General features: G+C 43.5%; 1 protein-coding gene across 1 annotated transcript in view; it reads right to left on the reverse strand.

Annotated features, from left to right (window-relative positions):
- Positions 1-3,377: 3,377 nt before the first annotated feature.
- LOC147659164 (GDNF family receptor alpha-2-like) overlaps positions 3,378-18,522 on the reverse strand; it is a 43,905-nt gene continuing 28,760 nt past the window's right edge. The window contains exons 4-5 of the mRNA XM_086951926.1: positions 16,067-16,120; positions 3,378-4,725 (exon numbers count right to left, since the gene is read on the reverse strand). Coding sequence (XP_086808052.1) covers positions 4,609-4,725; positions 16,067-16,120 — 171 coding nt within the window. The 3' untranslated portion in view covers positions 3,378-4,608. The remainder of the gene's footprint in view (positions 4,726-16,066; positions 16,121-18,522) is intronic.

Genomic DNA, 18,522 nt, shown 5'->3' on the forward strand with positions numbered 1-18,522 from the left:
ACCACATTTTTGAAGATTAATTACAAAAATATATTCCAGATTTTTGGTGCACTTCTTGACAGTCAGTCAGAATTGGTTAATTCTACCACCTAGCATTCCATTCTTAGGAAGTGCAGTATTTAAACATATGCCATTGTTTTATGTTCACATTTGGTCATGGGTATAGGGGTATAGCAAATGGTGATGCAGCACGCGCAATGTAATTCTTTGTATTCATTTATTTATTTAATGATTTCCCTTCGGCCAGAGTTTACTACCCCCCACCCTGCCCTTCCCCTGCCCCGCCCCACCTCCCACTGCACTCCCTTGAGAAGCTGCTTCTGCGTGTGTATATATATATATATATATATATATATATATATATATATATATATATATATATATATATATATATATATATATATATATATATATATATATATATATATATATATATATATATATATATATATATATATATAGATATAGATATACAAGTATACAAGACACCTAATACTTGCCTGCAAAACACTTACATGTACATGTTCAACTTTTACCACACATATGACTTTAACATTCATGCCTTTACAACAAAATTAATTGTAAAGGCATACATTGTTATTAAATCCTGCATGCTAAAGACGCAAACATGGTAAAACCTGTGTGGCAAAGGCATTTTGGGTTTCAGCTTTCGTTGTAAAGGCGGTTTCCCATGTTGAAGTACAGAGCATTTGGGTAATTCTTGTCTTGATTCTTCCCGCTAATTCTTCATTTTTTATACATTTTTCACCAGGAGTCTTAACCTGCCTAGACCGGGTGAAGTGTCCGTGTTAAACCCCTCAGATCGGCAGAGTTACTATTGATCTTGTAATTCTATAAATCACTTTATAGTGACAGATGGAAAAATCACCAAGGCTTTCCATACACTGAAAGGGCCGAATTTCACATCTACTATCACTGGGGCATTTCATGTAATGTAAAGAATATTTGTAGAGCGCACTGCAACCCGCCGGGTATCCTTGAGCTGAGAGACGCAACACTGAAAGCTAGCCCCTCCAGTTTAACTCTTCTAACCCTAGGGGCCTCATTTATGAGGCTGTGCGTCACTTTTACGCTGCCGGTGCGTCACTTTTTGTGACGCACCAGTGGCGTAAAAAATGCGCCTTGTTGCGCCATATTTACAAAGTGACACATCTAGGTAGATGCGTCACTTTGTAAACCCCTGTGCCACATTATACCTGCGCCAGGTATAGTGTATGCAAGGGGGGGCGTATTGACGCAAGGAAGGGTCGTAAAAGTGACGCTATGAGATTTCACTGCGTCACTTTAAGGACGCTGTTGCATCAAATTCTTGCGCCTGCCTCACAGCAGGCATAAGACTGACACAGGCCCTTTCACATGGGGCTTGCCCCATGTGAAAGGACGCATTGCTGGGGTTGCGTCACTTTTGTGACACACTCCAGCAATGCGTCACTTTTGCGCTTACAGATACGTCAGAAATACTGACGTATCTGTAACTCCTTGCGACATGATGCGTCATACATTAAATATGACGCATCAGGAATGGCGCAAGGAGTGCGCACTGAGAAGTGACGCTTCGCTGCTTTCACGCAGCGATGCGTCATTTCTCATAAATGAGGCCCTTGGTACTTTAACTCAATTACCTGAGGATGACCTAAGACAACGAGTGGGAGCAACCCAGCTGAATTTATTCTGCAATGGTATTGGCCCTAGACCACGCAGTGCCTTGAACAAAACACAGAGGGATTTGAAGTGAACGCTCTGCAGAATTAGGAGCCAATGAAGGTCCACAAGGTCCTGAGAGGGGGAGGACTGACAAGGTCTCATCAAGGCCAGCTTGGCCGCTGCATTCTAGATTCTCTGCAGTCTCCGAGTAAAATATTTTGGGGACTCCAGCAGCAAGGCATTGCAGTAATCTAACCTACTCATGGTGGCATTCCTTACTACCAGTGCACGAGTATGTAAGGGGAGCATAGGGAGAATTTTCTTGTGGGCCCTGATAAGGGACAAACAGCTCCCAACGGTCTTATTGACTTGATTTTTTAAAGTCAACTACTCATTAAAACAGATTCCCAAATTGCGAACCGACTTAGAAGGTGCCAGCGGAGGATTGGTAGGAATTGGCCAAAAGTCGGCTGGGAGAGAATAAGACACTCTCAAACCTGCAATATAAAGGAGCTCTGTTTGATCTGCGTAAAATTGCAGGGAGTTGTTTCTCAGCCAGTATACCACGCTCTGCATACAGATATCGAAGTTTTCCAACCGTGGATGACTGTTCTCCCTCCAAGGAGAGAATTAGCTGGGTGTCATCCGCATAATTAACCAGGTCTATGCCGTGGGATTTAATAACATCCACCAAGGGGCACATATAGGCATTAAATAGAATAGGGCAGAGCGCTGCGGTACACCATAATGTATCTTGGTGAACTTAGACTGAAAAGGGGGAGGGCCACAGCCTGACATCTGTCAGTCCGATAGGAATGCAGCCACTTCTGAGCCAAGGCCCACTACCCCCACTCCTTCCAATCGTTCCAGGAGAACCTTGTGATTGACGGTGTTGAATGCGGCGCAAAGGTGCAACAAGATCAGTATAGCAGAATGACCCATGTCCGCACGCAGACGAAGATCGTCCAACACAGTCAGCAAGGCAGTCTCTGTCCCATTCCCTGGGTGGAAGCCGAATTGCATGCCATCCAGTAAATTATTTACCTCCGGAAACTCGGAGAGTGCCCTGCTTACAAGACGCTCAATGATCTTCACCGGGTATGGAAGGAGTGAGATAGATGGTAATTTTTAAGACAGGCTGGGTCAAGCGACGTTTTTTTTAGTAAAGGGGTTACAACTGCTTGCTTCCAGCAGGAGGGGGCCATCCCACTACCCAGGATTGATCACATAGCTGTCTTAGCAGAGGGTACAACTCAGAGCCTAACACTTTCCAGATCCTTTGGGAAAGAGGGTCCAGGGTCATGGCTTTTGAAGTTTTTAATTTTAGAATGAATATCCGCTCATATTTTTTTATTGAGTTGACTTTCTTTGTTTTCTGTGTAGCAACATAATCTTAGATGTCCCATTTTAATGTTTTGACTCTATTAACCAAATGATCTTCATCAATCTGTGCATAAAAGTTCATAGTAGGCAAAACATTTTAAAATAGCTTAGTGAATATATTAGAAAAGTGTGGAGGGATGGCAAAGTTACAGGCCATTATATTCCCTCTTCTAATAAAAAAGGAGTTCTACCCTTATCAAGGAGTTGGTGGCTAAGACACCACCTCTGGAAGTTGAACCCATTAATAACTGGATGCAATAACTGGTGACTATTCAGCAGAAACACCATATTCCTTCATCCTAGTAGGAAGCACATAAAACAAAGACGTCACAGCTTGTTGTATCATTTATTCACTCATTTTTCCTAAGAGTATGCCCTTTTCCTCATCAACACTGACGAACAGGCCCAGTAAATTGAGGTTTTCTTTTTTCATCTGTTTTATGTTTTTCTAGTTTATAGACATCATTAAAAAAAATAAACTTTACAGTAATACATTAGTTTTTTCTTATTTTGTTCTTTAAAAAAAGAAGTAGGGAAAGGAAGAATAACGCACGAGATATGACTATGTGTATACCCATATATGTATATATAGGCTAAATATATATATACATATAGACCGTGAAATGAGGGGTACCAGACTAGCAACACGGTTTGTGGAGGCGAATGATAACCAAAAAAAATAAAAATTGCTGGAAGAAAATTCAGAAAAGGACAATCAGAATATTTGAACAATTTCACGCTGTCTTGCTTATTTCCTTTAAGTTCAATTAAACAATGAAAGGAATAGAAAGGAATATAATTCAAACAAAGCAATATTTTCTTCTTTCTTCAGCTATCCCCTTGTTAGGTTTTGTGTATTTTCAAAGTCATAGCAAGTCTTTGAGACAGACGCTGAAAAGGCCGTTAGCTCCCCTGAAAAATGAACTACACTTTTGACCGTAGATTGCACCAGTGGAGATGGCCCAATGGCTGTCAGAGGGGGCGGTGCCACCTTCCTCTTCTTCACTCTCTTGCTCTAATGAAGATGAGGAATCCGAACAAGAGACCACAAATGGTTGCCAAACAGTGTTGAGCACACGTAGATTTTTAAGAACAATTTCATAAAACTGTTTCCTCAGCTCCTTCAAGGCAGTCCTGGAGCCAAGGTAGCGAGATGCACCTCTTATTCACCTTCTTAACACTCTTCCATCCACCTCAGAGTTTCTTGAGGCTTGCGTTGAGGTTCAGCACTTTGAGATGCCAAAAGCACTCATTCCTACCTCCTGTCGCACTGTCTCCATCACAGTTATGGGTCTTTCTCAGAAATTAAGGTGTCCTCCATGGGGAAAAAAATAAACTCGCAATTTACTCCGCTCCAAGACACAGCCTATGCTTGCATGCCCTCCCGCTTCATATTGTCTCTTGGTAACTCTGAACAAGGTGCGTCCAGTTCTAGGTTTCGGTTTAGGAACTTGGCGGAAAACCAGTTTTTTTTAGTTTGAGACCATATATTTGCAAACATTCTTCCCCCTCCCCGACCCCAGGCTGTTTCTGTTGTTCTCACATTCTTGCTTCCAGATTTTATAAAGCCAGTTCGAGGATTAGGAAAGAGAATGCCGCCAAGGATCGCCAGCCGTTCAGCTGAACACCATATGACTTCTCGTCAATGTAGCTCATGATGTCTGTCGTCAATTGCGTCTAGAAGATAAAAAGAGAGAGTTAGGTTCCACAAAGTGATGCACTTCCCAGCTTCTGCTACCATGTTTCATGGTCTAGAAGATACAAAGAGATAGGTCCCACCAAGTGATACAATTCCCACCTTCTGCTTTTTTGTGTTTTTTAATTACGATGTTTCATGGTCCAATAAAAGGTTCAGGTTATCTTCACAACTACTTCCAACATGAGAAATCTGCTCACAAAACTATACAAGGTGTTTTAATTTTCTGTTGAGATGCTTTGATGTTTGGCTAAATTTTGTGCTATGCGCTGGTGGGACTGAAGTCATCAGCATCACTTCTGTAACTAGGACACATGCAGTTGTGGCCGGTGCAGGAAAGCACTGTGGGGAGGTGGAGCGGGGCAGGGTGGTGGGGGTGGAGTTGAAAGACGACGGAATAATGTTTTATTTATTTATTTGATTTTACCTATTCCTTTGTCTGTCGACTTCCCCCCTCCCGCCCTGGCTGCTATCGCCCTGCCCCATTGTGCTTGCCCACGCCGGCTGCCGCTGAACACATTAAATTGTGGAAAATGCAGGGGCGCTCATCCCAGACATGTGCGTTTGCCCAGGCCCTAATAAAATGAGCTACGAATTGGCTACAAACGTGCTGTAGGCACAGAGAATTGTCCTAGTCAATAATAGATGTTTGGCCATTACACATCCTGCATTCATTTGTTGGACCACAGGGTCCCCAAAACTAAAGCATGGAGCCACACAGGGGTCATCCAGGACCCCTATTGGTTATTGTGTCCCACTGTGGAGCGTGCTCATGGTCAGCACGATCATAGCTAGGCCTGCATGAAATTACTATTACAAAGTCATAATCCTGTATAATTTAATTTGAATAAGATTTTTTATTTTGCGTTATCTTTTTGTAGATCTTATAATTTTTATAGAATGTTAGTTTGAGAGGAAAATGTCTTCTGAAAACTGTGAAACTGATGTGTACTGTGGCTGAGACATTTTCTGCTCGAGTGAGGCTCCCGCTAGTATCTTGCGTGCCTTCTTAAAAATGTTTATGGGAGATAGTAGAAAAGGGCAATTGCATAACACATAAATTCATATAATTTCCACAAATATTATGTTTATTATATGAGGAGAAATTTGGCCTGCGCCCAATCCTAAGTCTACATATGAAAGATTGCCTCTTTATCAAAAGTAGAAATACATATTTCTAAATTCAGTGAGTGGTATAATGGCCCCTTTGTGTACAGTGATCAGAATGTTGGTCTTTGCTCAATATAGACCACAATTTTTTAGTACGTTTTTGCTCCGGTACCACATGGTTCAGGTTAAGCAATGAATATGAAGGAGGAGGGTGTACTGTTTACTGCTGAGTTATTAAAAGGTGGTCTGAAGGTGCAAAGATGAACTGGGCACCCTCTGGCATATTACCAACAACTAGCGGTATTTATCACTAAATAGGCTTAGCGACAATTTTTCTTTTGCCAAGCATTGCTGGATTTTATCGCTGAGATAACGTGCTATTTGCAACGTTTATCTCAAAAGCGATAAAATTCCCTGCGATAGTGGCGAAATCCATGAATATTGCTGAGAATACAGCGATATTCACGCATTATCGCTAACAGGTCTTAGCCATTATATCCACCTCTCATTGGATATAATGGCTAAGAACTGGTCTGAGCAGGCGTTAGTTTTTGGAGATATTTGCGCTTAGCCAAATATTTCCATTGCTACGCCTGCCTTGCTAATAGGCGAAAGCGATGTTAGCGACTGTTTTCAGTCGCTAATAGTTTGGGTATGCCCACTTTGCATGTCATTAGCGATAATTATCGCTGACATGCAAAGCAGGCCCCAAACCGCTCGCTATCGCCTCAAAGCTGTCGCTAACATCAGTTAGCGACAGCTTGCTAAATGGGCGATGTAATTATCGCCGCTTAGCGGCCGAAAACGGCCGCTAAAGCGGTGATAATATCATTTCGCCAGGCTTGGTAATATGCCCCCTTGTGCTTTCAAAATGTGTATGCATTTTCCTTCTATGGATTAATAATTTGAAACATTTGCACATTTTCACAATTGTCTTTAGCTTAATTTATTAATGTGAATTTGGTACTCGGTAGTAGTGTTCAGAGTTGTTCAATTTGTAAAAACCTTGCCCCACATTTGCATGAAAATCAGAACATTCACAAAAGTTTATGTAGGAATGAGAGAAGTGTTAATTACGGCAGTGAAATTGCTAAATTTTTCCAAAATTTGCATCATGCAATTTTTGCATCCAGGAAGCTTGTATGTACAAAAAATGTCCTACCAAGAGACAGTGTCTCCTCAAACCAGTCTCTTGCTGTTCTTTTGCTTGAGGTGTTTGTATGCTAAGTACATGCTTATGTGAAAACATCATGTCCATAACTGTAAATCACATTATACTTAAAAAGCATAATTTTGCAACATTTTAATGGACTTTTATGAAACTTTGTATAAAAATTAAGTGATTTCTCATACCCCTCAATTTAATTAATAAAAGATAAACTTGCAGAGATAAATACTGCATACCTTCGTTGTTTGCAGACAAAAACTCTGAAAAAAGTAAAATTTCAGACAAAATGCCTGCATAAGTTAAGTTCTCAGGGGCAGATTTACAAGCCCTTTGCGCCTCTTTTACGCCGCTGTTGCATCACTTTTGCGACACAGCGGCAGCGCAAAAGATGCGCCATGGTGCAGTGTATTTACAACGTGAGGCATCTCCCAGATGTGTCACGTTGTAAAGCCCTGCGCCAGAAGGAGGCGTTCCATCGCGGGGGTGGGGGGGGGGCTTTCTGGCACAGGAACGCCTACCAAAAGCAGCTGAGTGAAATCTGCAAGATTTCACTCAGTCACTTTTGGGCCCATGCTGCGTCAAAACCCTGCGCCTGTTTGAAGCAGGCGTAAGGATTGACGCAGTATTGTGGAGCTAGAGCCCCCAGAGCTGCAGCCACTTGCGACGCAACTCCAGCAAAGCGCCCATTTTACGGCACAGATGCGTGACGCATCTGTGCCGTCTTTGCCCCCTGGTGCGCCGTATTATAAATGCGGCACATCCAGGGTGGCGGAGCTGCGGCGCACAATAACTGGCACATCCCTGCTGATACGCAGGGATGCACCAGTTATTGTAAATCTGCCCCTCAATTTTGGCCGAGTATGATTAGAGTGAAAGATATTTCACAAAGCATAGGAAAACTTTGCAAAGGTGAACTTAACCAACAAAACGTTATAATCTTCGTAAACTGTAAAATGCAGGGACTTCTTAAAAGTCTTACACCACCCGAACTTGAGTACATGATTTGGAAATTTCGCTATTTTCACAATTCTGCATCTTTGGAATGAATCATTGTTTCATTCTATTGCTTGAAAGGGAATGACAGCTCTTCCCCTAATATGGTGTTGGAGAGTAAAATGAGCTTTATCCAAATTGAGGGACTAAACTATCTGTAAAACATGTATACATCATAGTTCTGCCATTCAGCTCCTAAACTGCATCTTTCTTTAGGAGGTATTTCAAAAGTCGGTGCACTTTCCACATTTTGTAAAATTAATCTTTTGTCAGGAACATTGTGTTTTATGGAAACATACAAAGAAATATGTTGTAAACTAGCAAGCAGATCCATGAATGTTACTCTGAAAATGTGAAATATCAGTGGATGATGAAACAACATGTCCAGAAATGAACTCGATTGGTTCCTCTTCGTTCCCAGAGTTTTTTTTTCGTTTTCACAAGAAAACATATTCAAGAATATATCAATATTTGTTAATATAATTTTAATGAATTCCAATGCAGGGTCATGGAAAATATAGCAGAGAGAGTGGAAGTCCTGAATGTCAAGCTACTTATATCTTCCCAGCATTGTTTTAATTATAGTCAACACAATTTTCCCAGATTTCAACATGTATTAACAATCTCATGTCCCCAGATCCAGTACAGAAAATTACATATACCAATTTCTGAAGAACCTGGGGGCATATTATCAAGGGGGTTTATCTCCGCTTTTTTGGCTTTAAAAGCCAAGAAAGTGGAGATAAAATTATTTCCTATTACCTAGCTGTCGCTGACACCAGTTAGCGACAGCTAGTAGGAGATAGCGGCCATCTTGGGCCCCACTTTGCATGTCAGTGATATTTATCACTAATGACATGCAAAGTGGGCGTGCCAAGATGTTAGCGACTGGAAACAGTCGCTAACATCGCTATTTCCTATTACCAATTTTGGAGATATTCGCGCTAAGCGCGAATATCTCCAAAAGCTAACACCTGCCCTGAGCAGTTCTTATCCATGTTTTCCAATGGGAGGTGGATAACATGGCTAAGAGCATTAGCTCGGTAATGCATGAATATCACTGACTTTTCAGTGATATTCATGCATTGCAGCCGATTTTTATCGCATTTGCGATAAACCTTGGTAATACCAAGGTCTATCTGCGATAAAAATCGCCGCAGCTCAGCGGTAAATTTTTGTCTCTAACCAAGCAATAGCGATAATTATCGCTATTGCTCGGTAATATGCCCCATGGAGCCTGCTGGGGCAGGGTATTGTCCCTTCTGGTACTCACATGAGTAATCCTCACCTAGCTGGCTGCCTTGTAGAGGCCTAGTTTTTATAAGACATGCTTGAAGTACCTTATTGGCTACTGTGACTCGGCTAATGCTTACAATTCCAACCTACTTAAAATCCAGAAGAAATCACTGAAGCTGATTTGTCAACCATGAAAGATGCAAGATAAATAGATGGATGATGATATGTAAAACAATAAGGGGCAGATTTGCAAGTCCCTTGCGCCACTTTTGCGTCACTGTTCCCATGTTAAAAGTGACGTAAAAGTGGCGCAAGAGGCCTGTAAATAAGCCCCTAAGTCTTCAAACGTTCTGCTTCAACTCTCCACCTCAACCACCTTGGCCCAGTTGTCTGTCAAATTTGATATATCCCCCAATCACTTCTCCTTCTCCTGCTCTGTTCACAGCCTACTGGACAGCTTATTTGTTTCTCAATAAATGAAATAAATAATTCTCAATCTTTCTCAAGACTCAGTCTTGAATTTTCCCGTATTTCAGAAACATGGTAATGCTCTATACCACTAGTGAATATCGTGGAAGGGGTGGGGGGGGGGGGGGGTTGCACAGCTTAATTTGAGACTTAATAGATAAAAGTTTTTGATTCTGAAAAAGAAAATTGTTCAAGTAGGTAGGGTGCTCCTTCAGGTGACGTGTCCGCCTATACACGTCAATGGTAACTGATCAAAACGTGCAGACACTCAACATGAATGCATCCCTGGGTAGGGCACCCATAGGTTCTCCAAATGAAGGAATTTTGGGTTTCGCACGCCTTTGTGGCTTACAGGAACTCTAACCGATATCACCTTAGTTTCTAGCTCTTGCCTTTCACAAGCCGGAGCGCATGACTCTGTAAGTGTTTCCAGCCGTTTGTTTTTTCACCCGATTTCGCACCGCGTTTACCACACAACACTATTCACAGCGCAGGGGGACATATCAGAATGCATGTTACATCATTTATTAGTACTGCTGTGTATCTGATAAACCACCATATTATGTTGTGCTGTTGATTGCTATATCCTTATGTTTTAGAGCTCCTGGATAAAGGGCGGTCAGCCCGAAATGCATCGGAGCATTCAGGATTTGACATATGTTTGTGAAAAAATGATGAAATATGAAAGAATTGAGTACATGAACCTTTGATATGCATCTAATATCATAAGGAATCAAGAGTTTTAAGCATCATCAAAATTAAATACAATATCTCAAGGATACTACTAGCGGAGTCATCATTTGGAGAACCTATGGTGTGCCCTACCCAGGGATGCATTCATGTTGAGTGTCTGCACGTTTTGATCTATACCACTAGTGCCCATGTTGCTGTATTTATTTCTGAATTTGCATTTAGCATGCGCCTGATTCATTAGATACTGGTGATGTCATTGGGGATCCTCTATCATTCTTCTTCGACTCTTACACTTCCTTGCCTTCCTGTCACATTGTTTATATTTAATTTCCTCTACTTTCCAAAACCATATACCCTTTAATTTGTTGGTTGTGTACCATCTATTTGACCCTTCCTCTTCTTTAGAGAAAATGTTCACTATAATTTCTTCCTCTTTCTCCTATTTCTTTCTTCTTGCTGACATCAACCTCAATTTGCACATCACTCAAGATACTTTTTTTTCTCAGTCATGCTTTCTGTTTCTGTTTGTAAATTATCTTCCCCCAAGTTTATATCCACCACACATATCTTAATTTTATCTTCTATCAACTGTTTTCAACATAATGGTCTCCTTTCATCCTATTCTTTGGATGACCATTTCCTTCTATCTTTTCCTTGTTTCTTCCATCTTCTGTTATGTATGGTCTTCCATTGTCTTTCCTGTGCCATGATCTTGCACTTCTGTGACTTCAACACTAGCCATTTCCATAATTTCTTATCTCCTTCCCATCAAATTCTTTTGGCCTTGCCTTCCTAATCAGCTGCCTCAGCTTTTGTCTTGGCCATGCACCCTACATTGGACATGCTTTACCCTTCTGTCTCCTGCCACTCCTTCTTATAAAGATCTCCATCTATAGGTTACTCCTACCATCAAAACTTCTCTAACTGTGGACCACTGAGCAGAAAATATTTAGAAGAAGTCTCATGCTCCTATCAATAACACACACCAGTCCTCTTCACTCTTTCCAATCACCCTGATCTACATTCTTTTAAATAACAATATTACTAACAACTCGTTCCTGAGTTATCAACTTAGCTTAACTTCCATTTTCCTTTACTCCGCGAACACCTTTTTTCTTGCCTTTTTTCTTTCCCCTGTCTAAACTGCTGATCTAGCAACTTACTTCACCTCTTGAATTGATATAATTTGAGCTTCCTTTGTTCAGTCTCCGTCTAGTTTCCTTGCTTTTCCGTCACTAAGGTAGTTAGCCCTTTTATCAGTCTGTTCTTCCTTCTCTTTCCTGTGCTAATCCTATTGCAGTTCCCCCTGGTCTTCTTCCTACATGCATATTCCTTCTCCTACTCCCCAATAACACTGCCCTTTCAACTCCTGACATGCAATGCATCAACAACACGCACAACAGCAAAGAGCTCTTCAACATCATGAAGGAACTCCCCAATCCCCGCTCCAACAACATCCCACCATCACAAGACCTCTGCGACTCCCTAGCCAACTTCTTTCACCGCAAGATCACAGACATCCACCACAGGTTCAAAACCCAGACCCCCCCCCCCCCCCGACAGCCGCTGACACCTCAAATTCACGGCCCCTAGCCACACCAGCCTCCTGCTCTCCTGGAACCACGTCAACGAAGACAACACCATCAAAATCATGAACACCATCCACTCCGGGTCCCCATCCGACCCCTGCCCCACCACATCTTTAACAAAGCATGCCCCATCATTGCACCCCACCGGAAGATCCTCAACAACTCCTTCGAGACCGCCACCTTCCCGGAGAGCTCGAAACACGCCAAGATCAACGACCTACTCAAGAAACACAAGGCAGATCCAAAGGACCTCAAGAACTTCCAGCCCAACTCCCTGCTCCCGTTCCCGGCGAAAGTCATTGAGAAGATTGTCAACAGGCAACTGATCCACTTCCTTGAGGAGAAGAACACCCTGGACTCGTCCCACTCTGGATTCCGCAGCAACCACAGCTCCGAAACCGCCCTCATCGCCGCCACCGATGACATCAGGACCCTGCTGGACAACGGCAAAACAGGGTACTCATCCTCCTGGACCTATCAGCCGCCTTCGACATCGTCTGCCACCACACCCTATGAACACGCCTCCACGACGTGGGGATCCATGACAAAGCCCTGGGCTGGTTCAGCTCCTTTGTCACCGGCACAACCCAGAGAGTCTGCCTCCCTCCATTCCGATCGGAGGCATGGGTGAATTTTGCGAATTCGCAATTCGCGAATTTGCGAATTTGCGAATTCGCGATCCGCACAATCCACAAATTTGCGGATTCGCGGATTTTGCAGATTGTGTGGGTAAAGGCCAGGCGGGAAAACGGTGCACATCGCTAGTGTGAGGGGCAGGGCCAAACGGGCGAGGCTTATATGCGAGTTCACATGCCTCTTGTGTGCATAAAAGGACAGGCACCGATCAGAGAAGCTCGTGGTCACAGGAACTGCACAGGGATTGAGCTCGTGAAAGTCAATTATGCAAAGGCCTCCATCAAGCATCAAAGCTAATTTTCGACAATAGATATGGGGAGAACGCACACCTACCCAGCCTCGACAAAACAAACATTTTGGGGGGGGCTGATTAACTTTGGCATCACACCAAAGAGCGCCGGGGTCCCTCAAATGAGCTGTCCATCAAGTGGGTAAAGGGCGCAAAGACGGTGCACACCACTAGTGTGTGGGGAGGGGCCAAACGGACGGGCTTATATGCGAGTTCACATGCCTCTTGTGTGCATAAAAGGACAGGCACGGATCAGAGAAGCTCGTGGTCACAGGAACTGCACAGGGATTGAGCTCGTGAAAGTCAATAATGCAAAGGTCTCCATCAAGCATCAAAGCTAGTTTTCGACGATAGATATGGGGAGAACGCACACCTCGACAAAACTCACATTTTGGGGGGGGGGGCTGATTAACTTTGCCATCACACCGAAGAGCGCATGGGTCCCTTGAGGGAGCTGCCTGTCAGTGTCCATCATCCTGTAACAGGAAGCACTAATAGATAAAATAGAGCAGGTGCTCGATTGCTTATCTATTAGTGCTTCCTGATGAAGCTAATTTAGTAACTATTTTAGGATGGCGCTGGCAGCTTGCCGGCACCATCCTTAAATAGTTACAAGTTCAACAGGCTTGAACTTTTGCCCCCCAAATCCGCCGCTCGCGGATTTCGCGGATTTCCGGTAAATTCGAGGGAGTTCGCGGATTGCGGATTTACCAAAAATCCGCGAAATCCGCGAGCGCTCACCCTTAACCATGACCACCTGCGGCATACCCTAAGGATCATCCCTCAACCTGACCCTTTTTAACGTCTACATGGCACCGCTCGCCAACATCGTCTGATCACATGACCTCCACATCATGTCATACACCGACGACACCCAGCTGATCCTCTCCCTCACCAAGGACCTCACCACCGCCAGAACCAACCTCCATGAAGGAATGAAGGCCGTCACTGAACAGCTGCCTGAAACTGAACTCAGACAAGACGGAGGTCCTCATCCTCGGCTCCACCCCATCAGCCTGGGACGACTCCTGGTGGCCAGCAGCGCTGGGAGCTGGACCGACACCCACCGACCACGCACGCAACCTGGGTTTCATCCTGTACTCATCACCATCTATGACCCAGCAAGTCAACGCCGTCTCCTCCTCCTGCTTCAACACCCTCCGCATGCTTTGCAAGATCTACAGATGGATCTCCACCAGAACCAGAAGGACGGTCACCCAGGCCCTCGTCAGCAGCAGGCTGGACTACGGCAATGCCCTCTACGTGGGAACCAAACCCTAACTTCAGAAAAGACTTCAACGCATACAGAACGCCTCTGCACGCCTCATCCTTGACATCCCCCGCCACAGCCACATCACTGCCCACCTGAGGGACCTGCACCGGCTCCCCATCAACAAGAGGATCACCTTCAAACACCTCACCCATGCTCACAAAGCACGCCACAATGTCGGACCAGCATATCTCAACAAACGACTTACCTTCTACACCCCGAACCATCAGCTTCTCTCCGCTGACCTCGCCCTTGCCACCGTTCCACACATCCACCGAACGACCACCGGCGGTAGATCATTCTCCCACCTTGCCGCCAAGACATGGAACACCCTCCCCATACACCTGCGACAGACCCAGTACCTGCTGACCTTCAGAAGACTTTTCAAGACCTGGATGTTCGAGCAGTACCAGCACTCCCCCCACCCTCCCTTAGCGCCTTGAGACCCTCAGAGGTGAGTAGTGTGCTCTACAAATGATTGATTGATTGATTGATTGACCATCTCTGGCAATGTTACATGATGCTTCATCTGCCCCATTCTCATTTTTTTTAATCTCTACTGCTCTACACCAGCTATTAAAAAATGACACATTTGATATCAATCTAAGCCAATGCCTCAACCTTTGATTAAATGATAGCCCTCGTGAAATGGTTGATTAGTAAGATCTGGCAAATGCATCAGGAGGAGAGCTACCTATGTTGAGTAGGGACTAATTTGATATTCTGGGATTTGAAGTGAGGTCTACCTCTCCAGAAGCCACAAAGTCCTTGTGAAAATATGGAAGCTCTATGAACTCACAAGCATGGAAGCACAAAACACAGGAATGTATGTCAACCTCGAGGTATGAAGGGCTATGCCGGTTTGGCCCCTGGTTTTAGGCATTGCCTTAAGTAAGATTCTGAGTGCCACAACTGGGAAATGTAATTACTATTACAGGATAGTCAACTGTGATTCATAAGTGAGTGGCCCCCAAATGTGCAAGTCATTCGACTAAAAGATTTATGGCACCATAATGAATTTGAGAAACTATCTGCCATACTTGGAGATGTCCATAGGTTTGACACAGATCAATGACCAAGACTGCTATCACCGGAATGGCAGAGGCACAAAAATGTAATGATGGCTGACTACCATTGATTTTCAGAAAAACGCTCCAAAAGTGAATATTTGTGTCTAAAGCTCCAAAAAGCACTGACACTGATATAACTTTACCTTGCTCTGCATGTGTGAGTGCTTGAAATTTTCCCTGTTTGCAACCGTCATTCCATACATGGCAACTGCAAATAGGAATGAAGGCACAAGAATTGTATCCACAATCAGGGCAGCCCTCCGACTCTGAGGTGGTGGCGCTGTGTTGGGTGGTCCACCACCAATGAGTTTCCTAGGGCAGAGCCAGGTAAGAAATTGTGATGAAAACTCAGTTTTCCAAACCTCTAATTGAGGTGGGGGACTGCGAATGCTGTGAGGCGTGGCATCCGGCAGTTTATGGCAGTCTGGTACCGGTTAAAATTAAATAACTGACCCTTCTGTCGGAAGGAGAAACTGAGGTGGTGGCGCTGTGGTGGGTGGTCCACCACCAATGAGGTTCCGAGGGCAGAGCCAGGTAAGAACCTGTTGATGAAAACTCAGTTTTCAAAACCTCTAATTGAGGCGGGGACTGCGAATGTTGTGAGGCGGGGCATCCAGCAGTTTATGGCAGTCTGGTACCGGTTAAAATTGAATAACTGACACTTCTGTCGGTAGGATAAACTGTAGTAGATTATCTCATTTCCTGTGTACAGAATCTAAGACTGGTAAACCAGTCAACAGTCCTTCTGCTTTTGACAATCGCGAATGCATGCATAGCGCAGCGCACAGCCAGGCACTTACTTCTGGAATGCAGGGACTCAGCTCTTGGGATTTGTTGTGCTTCAGCCCATATTCCTAAAACATGAAAAGAAAGGAGATAAAAGAATATAATTACAATACAATACTTGGATTTTCTGTGCTTAACTTCTTTCTCATTGCTAATGGGTGAATTCTGGACAGTTTCCCAGTAAACCAGAACTTGAATCAATGCAGGAGTGGCCACTAATTAAGCCATCCATTACAATATATGGAATGATGCTGGGCTGGTCAAGCAGCCCGGAAGGGTTTAGAGAGGGATAAAGTGGGATAATGTTTTTCTTAATGGGTGAATTGTAATACAAAGCATTGGCAACCTTGTACGAAAGTATACCAGCCAGGAAAAGGATTGGAGAGTTCTTCTTCCACCCCAATGACAGGGCAGGAAACTTCTTCTTTTGCCCTATAAAGGACCTGAGTGGGACAAGCCACGCCCCTTTTAACCACAGTCCTGGGCCTACAGAAAGTATGGGGAACCCTGCATCTATCCCAATCACATAACAGGAGAACTCTGAATGGACCCCCTATTTTATTTTGTGATGTTGAGAAGTTATGATACCCCATACACCTTTTGGACAATCCCCATTTTTCCACGAAAAGAGAAAGAAGGCCATTCTTCAAACAAAACACATGATAGATCCCTTGCTCTATCTCTCGAACTTGTGTCAATAGGCATCAGGGCGCTTTACAAAAGCACATTCATTTCATTTAGTTACATTTTTACCACATTCCTATTTAAAATTATTCGAGTTTCGTGGTGTAATTATGTCAAAAACAAATTGGAGCCAGTTAGACTGGTGATTTTCCCTGTACTCTTTTCAACCAAACTGCAGAAATACATCATGTGCGTACAAAAGAGAATCCTGGCTGCACCTTCTCTGCTGCTGCCCTCATTTCATGAACGAACGCCGGCGACTGCTGCGCCCGATCTGCCTTAATCGGAGTATAACAACCTGCTCGGAAGCATCAGCCCTGTGCTTGTCAACCACTACTACTATGACACTAGCGAGATTGGCCAAATTTGTTCACCAAATCAGACAAGCACTAAAAACCTATAACGATAACATTTTATCATCAGGGAAGGGCACCCCCAATGTAACGGATCAGAGTTGAAGTGTACCTGTCACGTAGCATCATTGATAGTGCCACCTGCACGTCCCCCTATGAAAGAAAGCAAAGACTCATTCCTACGCTTCAACGCTGGGAAAGGCCAATCAAATGGAACTAAGACTCTCTCTCTACTCTACTTCTTTCTATACCATTCTTTTAACCAGTACAGGCGTACATCGTTTGTTTTAAATAATGCAAAGAAATTTTAGAATAACCGTTTTCTGTACTTTTTATTTTTTTACTGTAAAGATTTTAATTAATCGCACAGTTAATAAAAAAACTTCAAAAACATCAAAGATGGCCACGCAGAGTTTCTTACTGACTGTTGCCAGAGCCTTCCAGCTAAATTACATGTGCGGCCTAATTAGTTAAAATCGGAGAAAGAAAATTGGCCGCATCCTTTGTGGAGTGGCCTCGGAATTTTTATGGTCTCACGAAAACCTTTGTTATTAATCTCCCATTAACGAGCATCCAGGTGGGTGGATTAACATTTTTTGCCAAAGTCCATGTGATAAGGGTGTCCAGACATGTAGTCGCCAGTGCTTTTTGCAGCATAAACCCCCAGAGCATTGACCTATCACAGGGTGTTCCTATACAGAGGGGTACAAGTGACTACAAGTACCTGGATTGGAGATGCTCAAAGCCTCGTGGAGCTTACTCAAGCCTGCCATATCCCATTAGGGTTGCCCAAGAGTGACTGACCATCTGTAAAACACAAATGATGTGCTTCCTCCAAGAAATGGTGAGCAGAGATTGACTAGACTATAATGAAAGGTGGAGATGTCTCAGAACAGCTGGATTGGAAGTACTGAAAGACTGAGGTTTCACACAGTCAGAGTTTCGTTAAGGCCTATAGGGTTAAGGTAGAGACAGTAAATTATCAGGTGACCGTCAACTGTGTTGATTCGGTACAATCCCATATATCACTGATATGTTCTGAGTAGCATGGAGGACTTCGGTAGATTCAGCGACGTGCCAGGTAAAACCCTGACAAGCCATCTGTGTATTTTTCTTTATTTTTCTTTCTCTTCTCAGGGTTCTGTCTATTTTCTCTTTTGCTTTTTTATTGCTCTCCACAGTTTGTTTCCTCTTTCTTCCATTTTTCAACTACTTCAAGCTCCGTGCACTTTCTCTTTTTAGCTGTTTCTGTCTCGTATAACTTCATTTCCTCTTTTTCAGTCTTTAATTTCTTTTTTGTCCTGTTTTCCTTCAATCTCACTTATGTGTTACCTATCTTTCTTTACCCCTGTCCATCTCTCTGTCTCCCTTACTTCTTCCTTTTGATCGGTTTTCCAATCCTCTCACTTTCCTTGTCTCCTATTTACCTTTGA

Source organism: Lissotriton vulgaris, unplaced genomic scaffold (assembly GCF_964263255.1).
Source record: "Lissotriton vulgaris unplaced genomic scaffold, aLisVul1.2 SCAFFOLD_2129, whole genome shotgun sequence".
Classification (NCBI taxonomy): Eukaryota; Metazoa; Chordata; class Amphibia; order Caudata; family Salamandridae; genus Lissotriton; species Lissotriton vulgaris.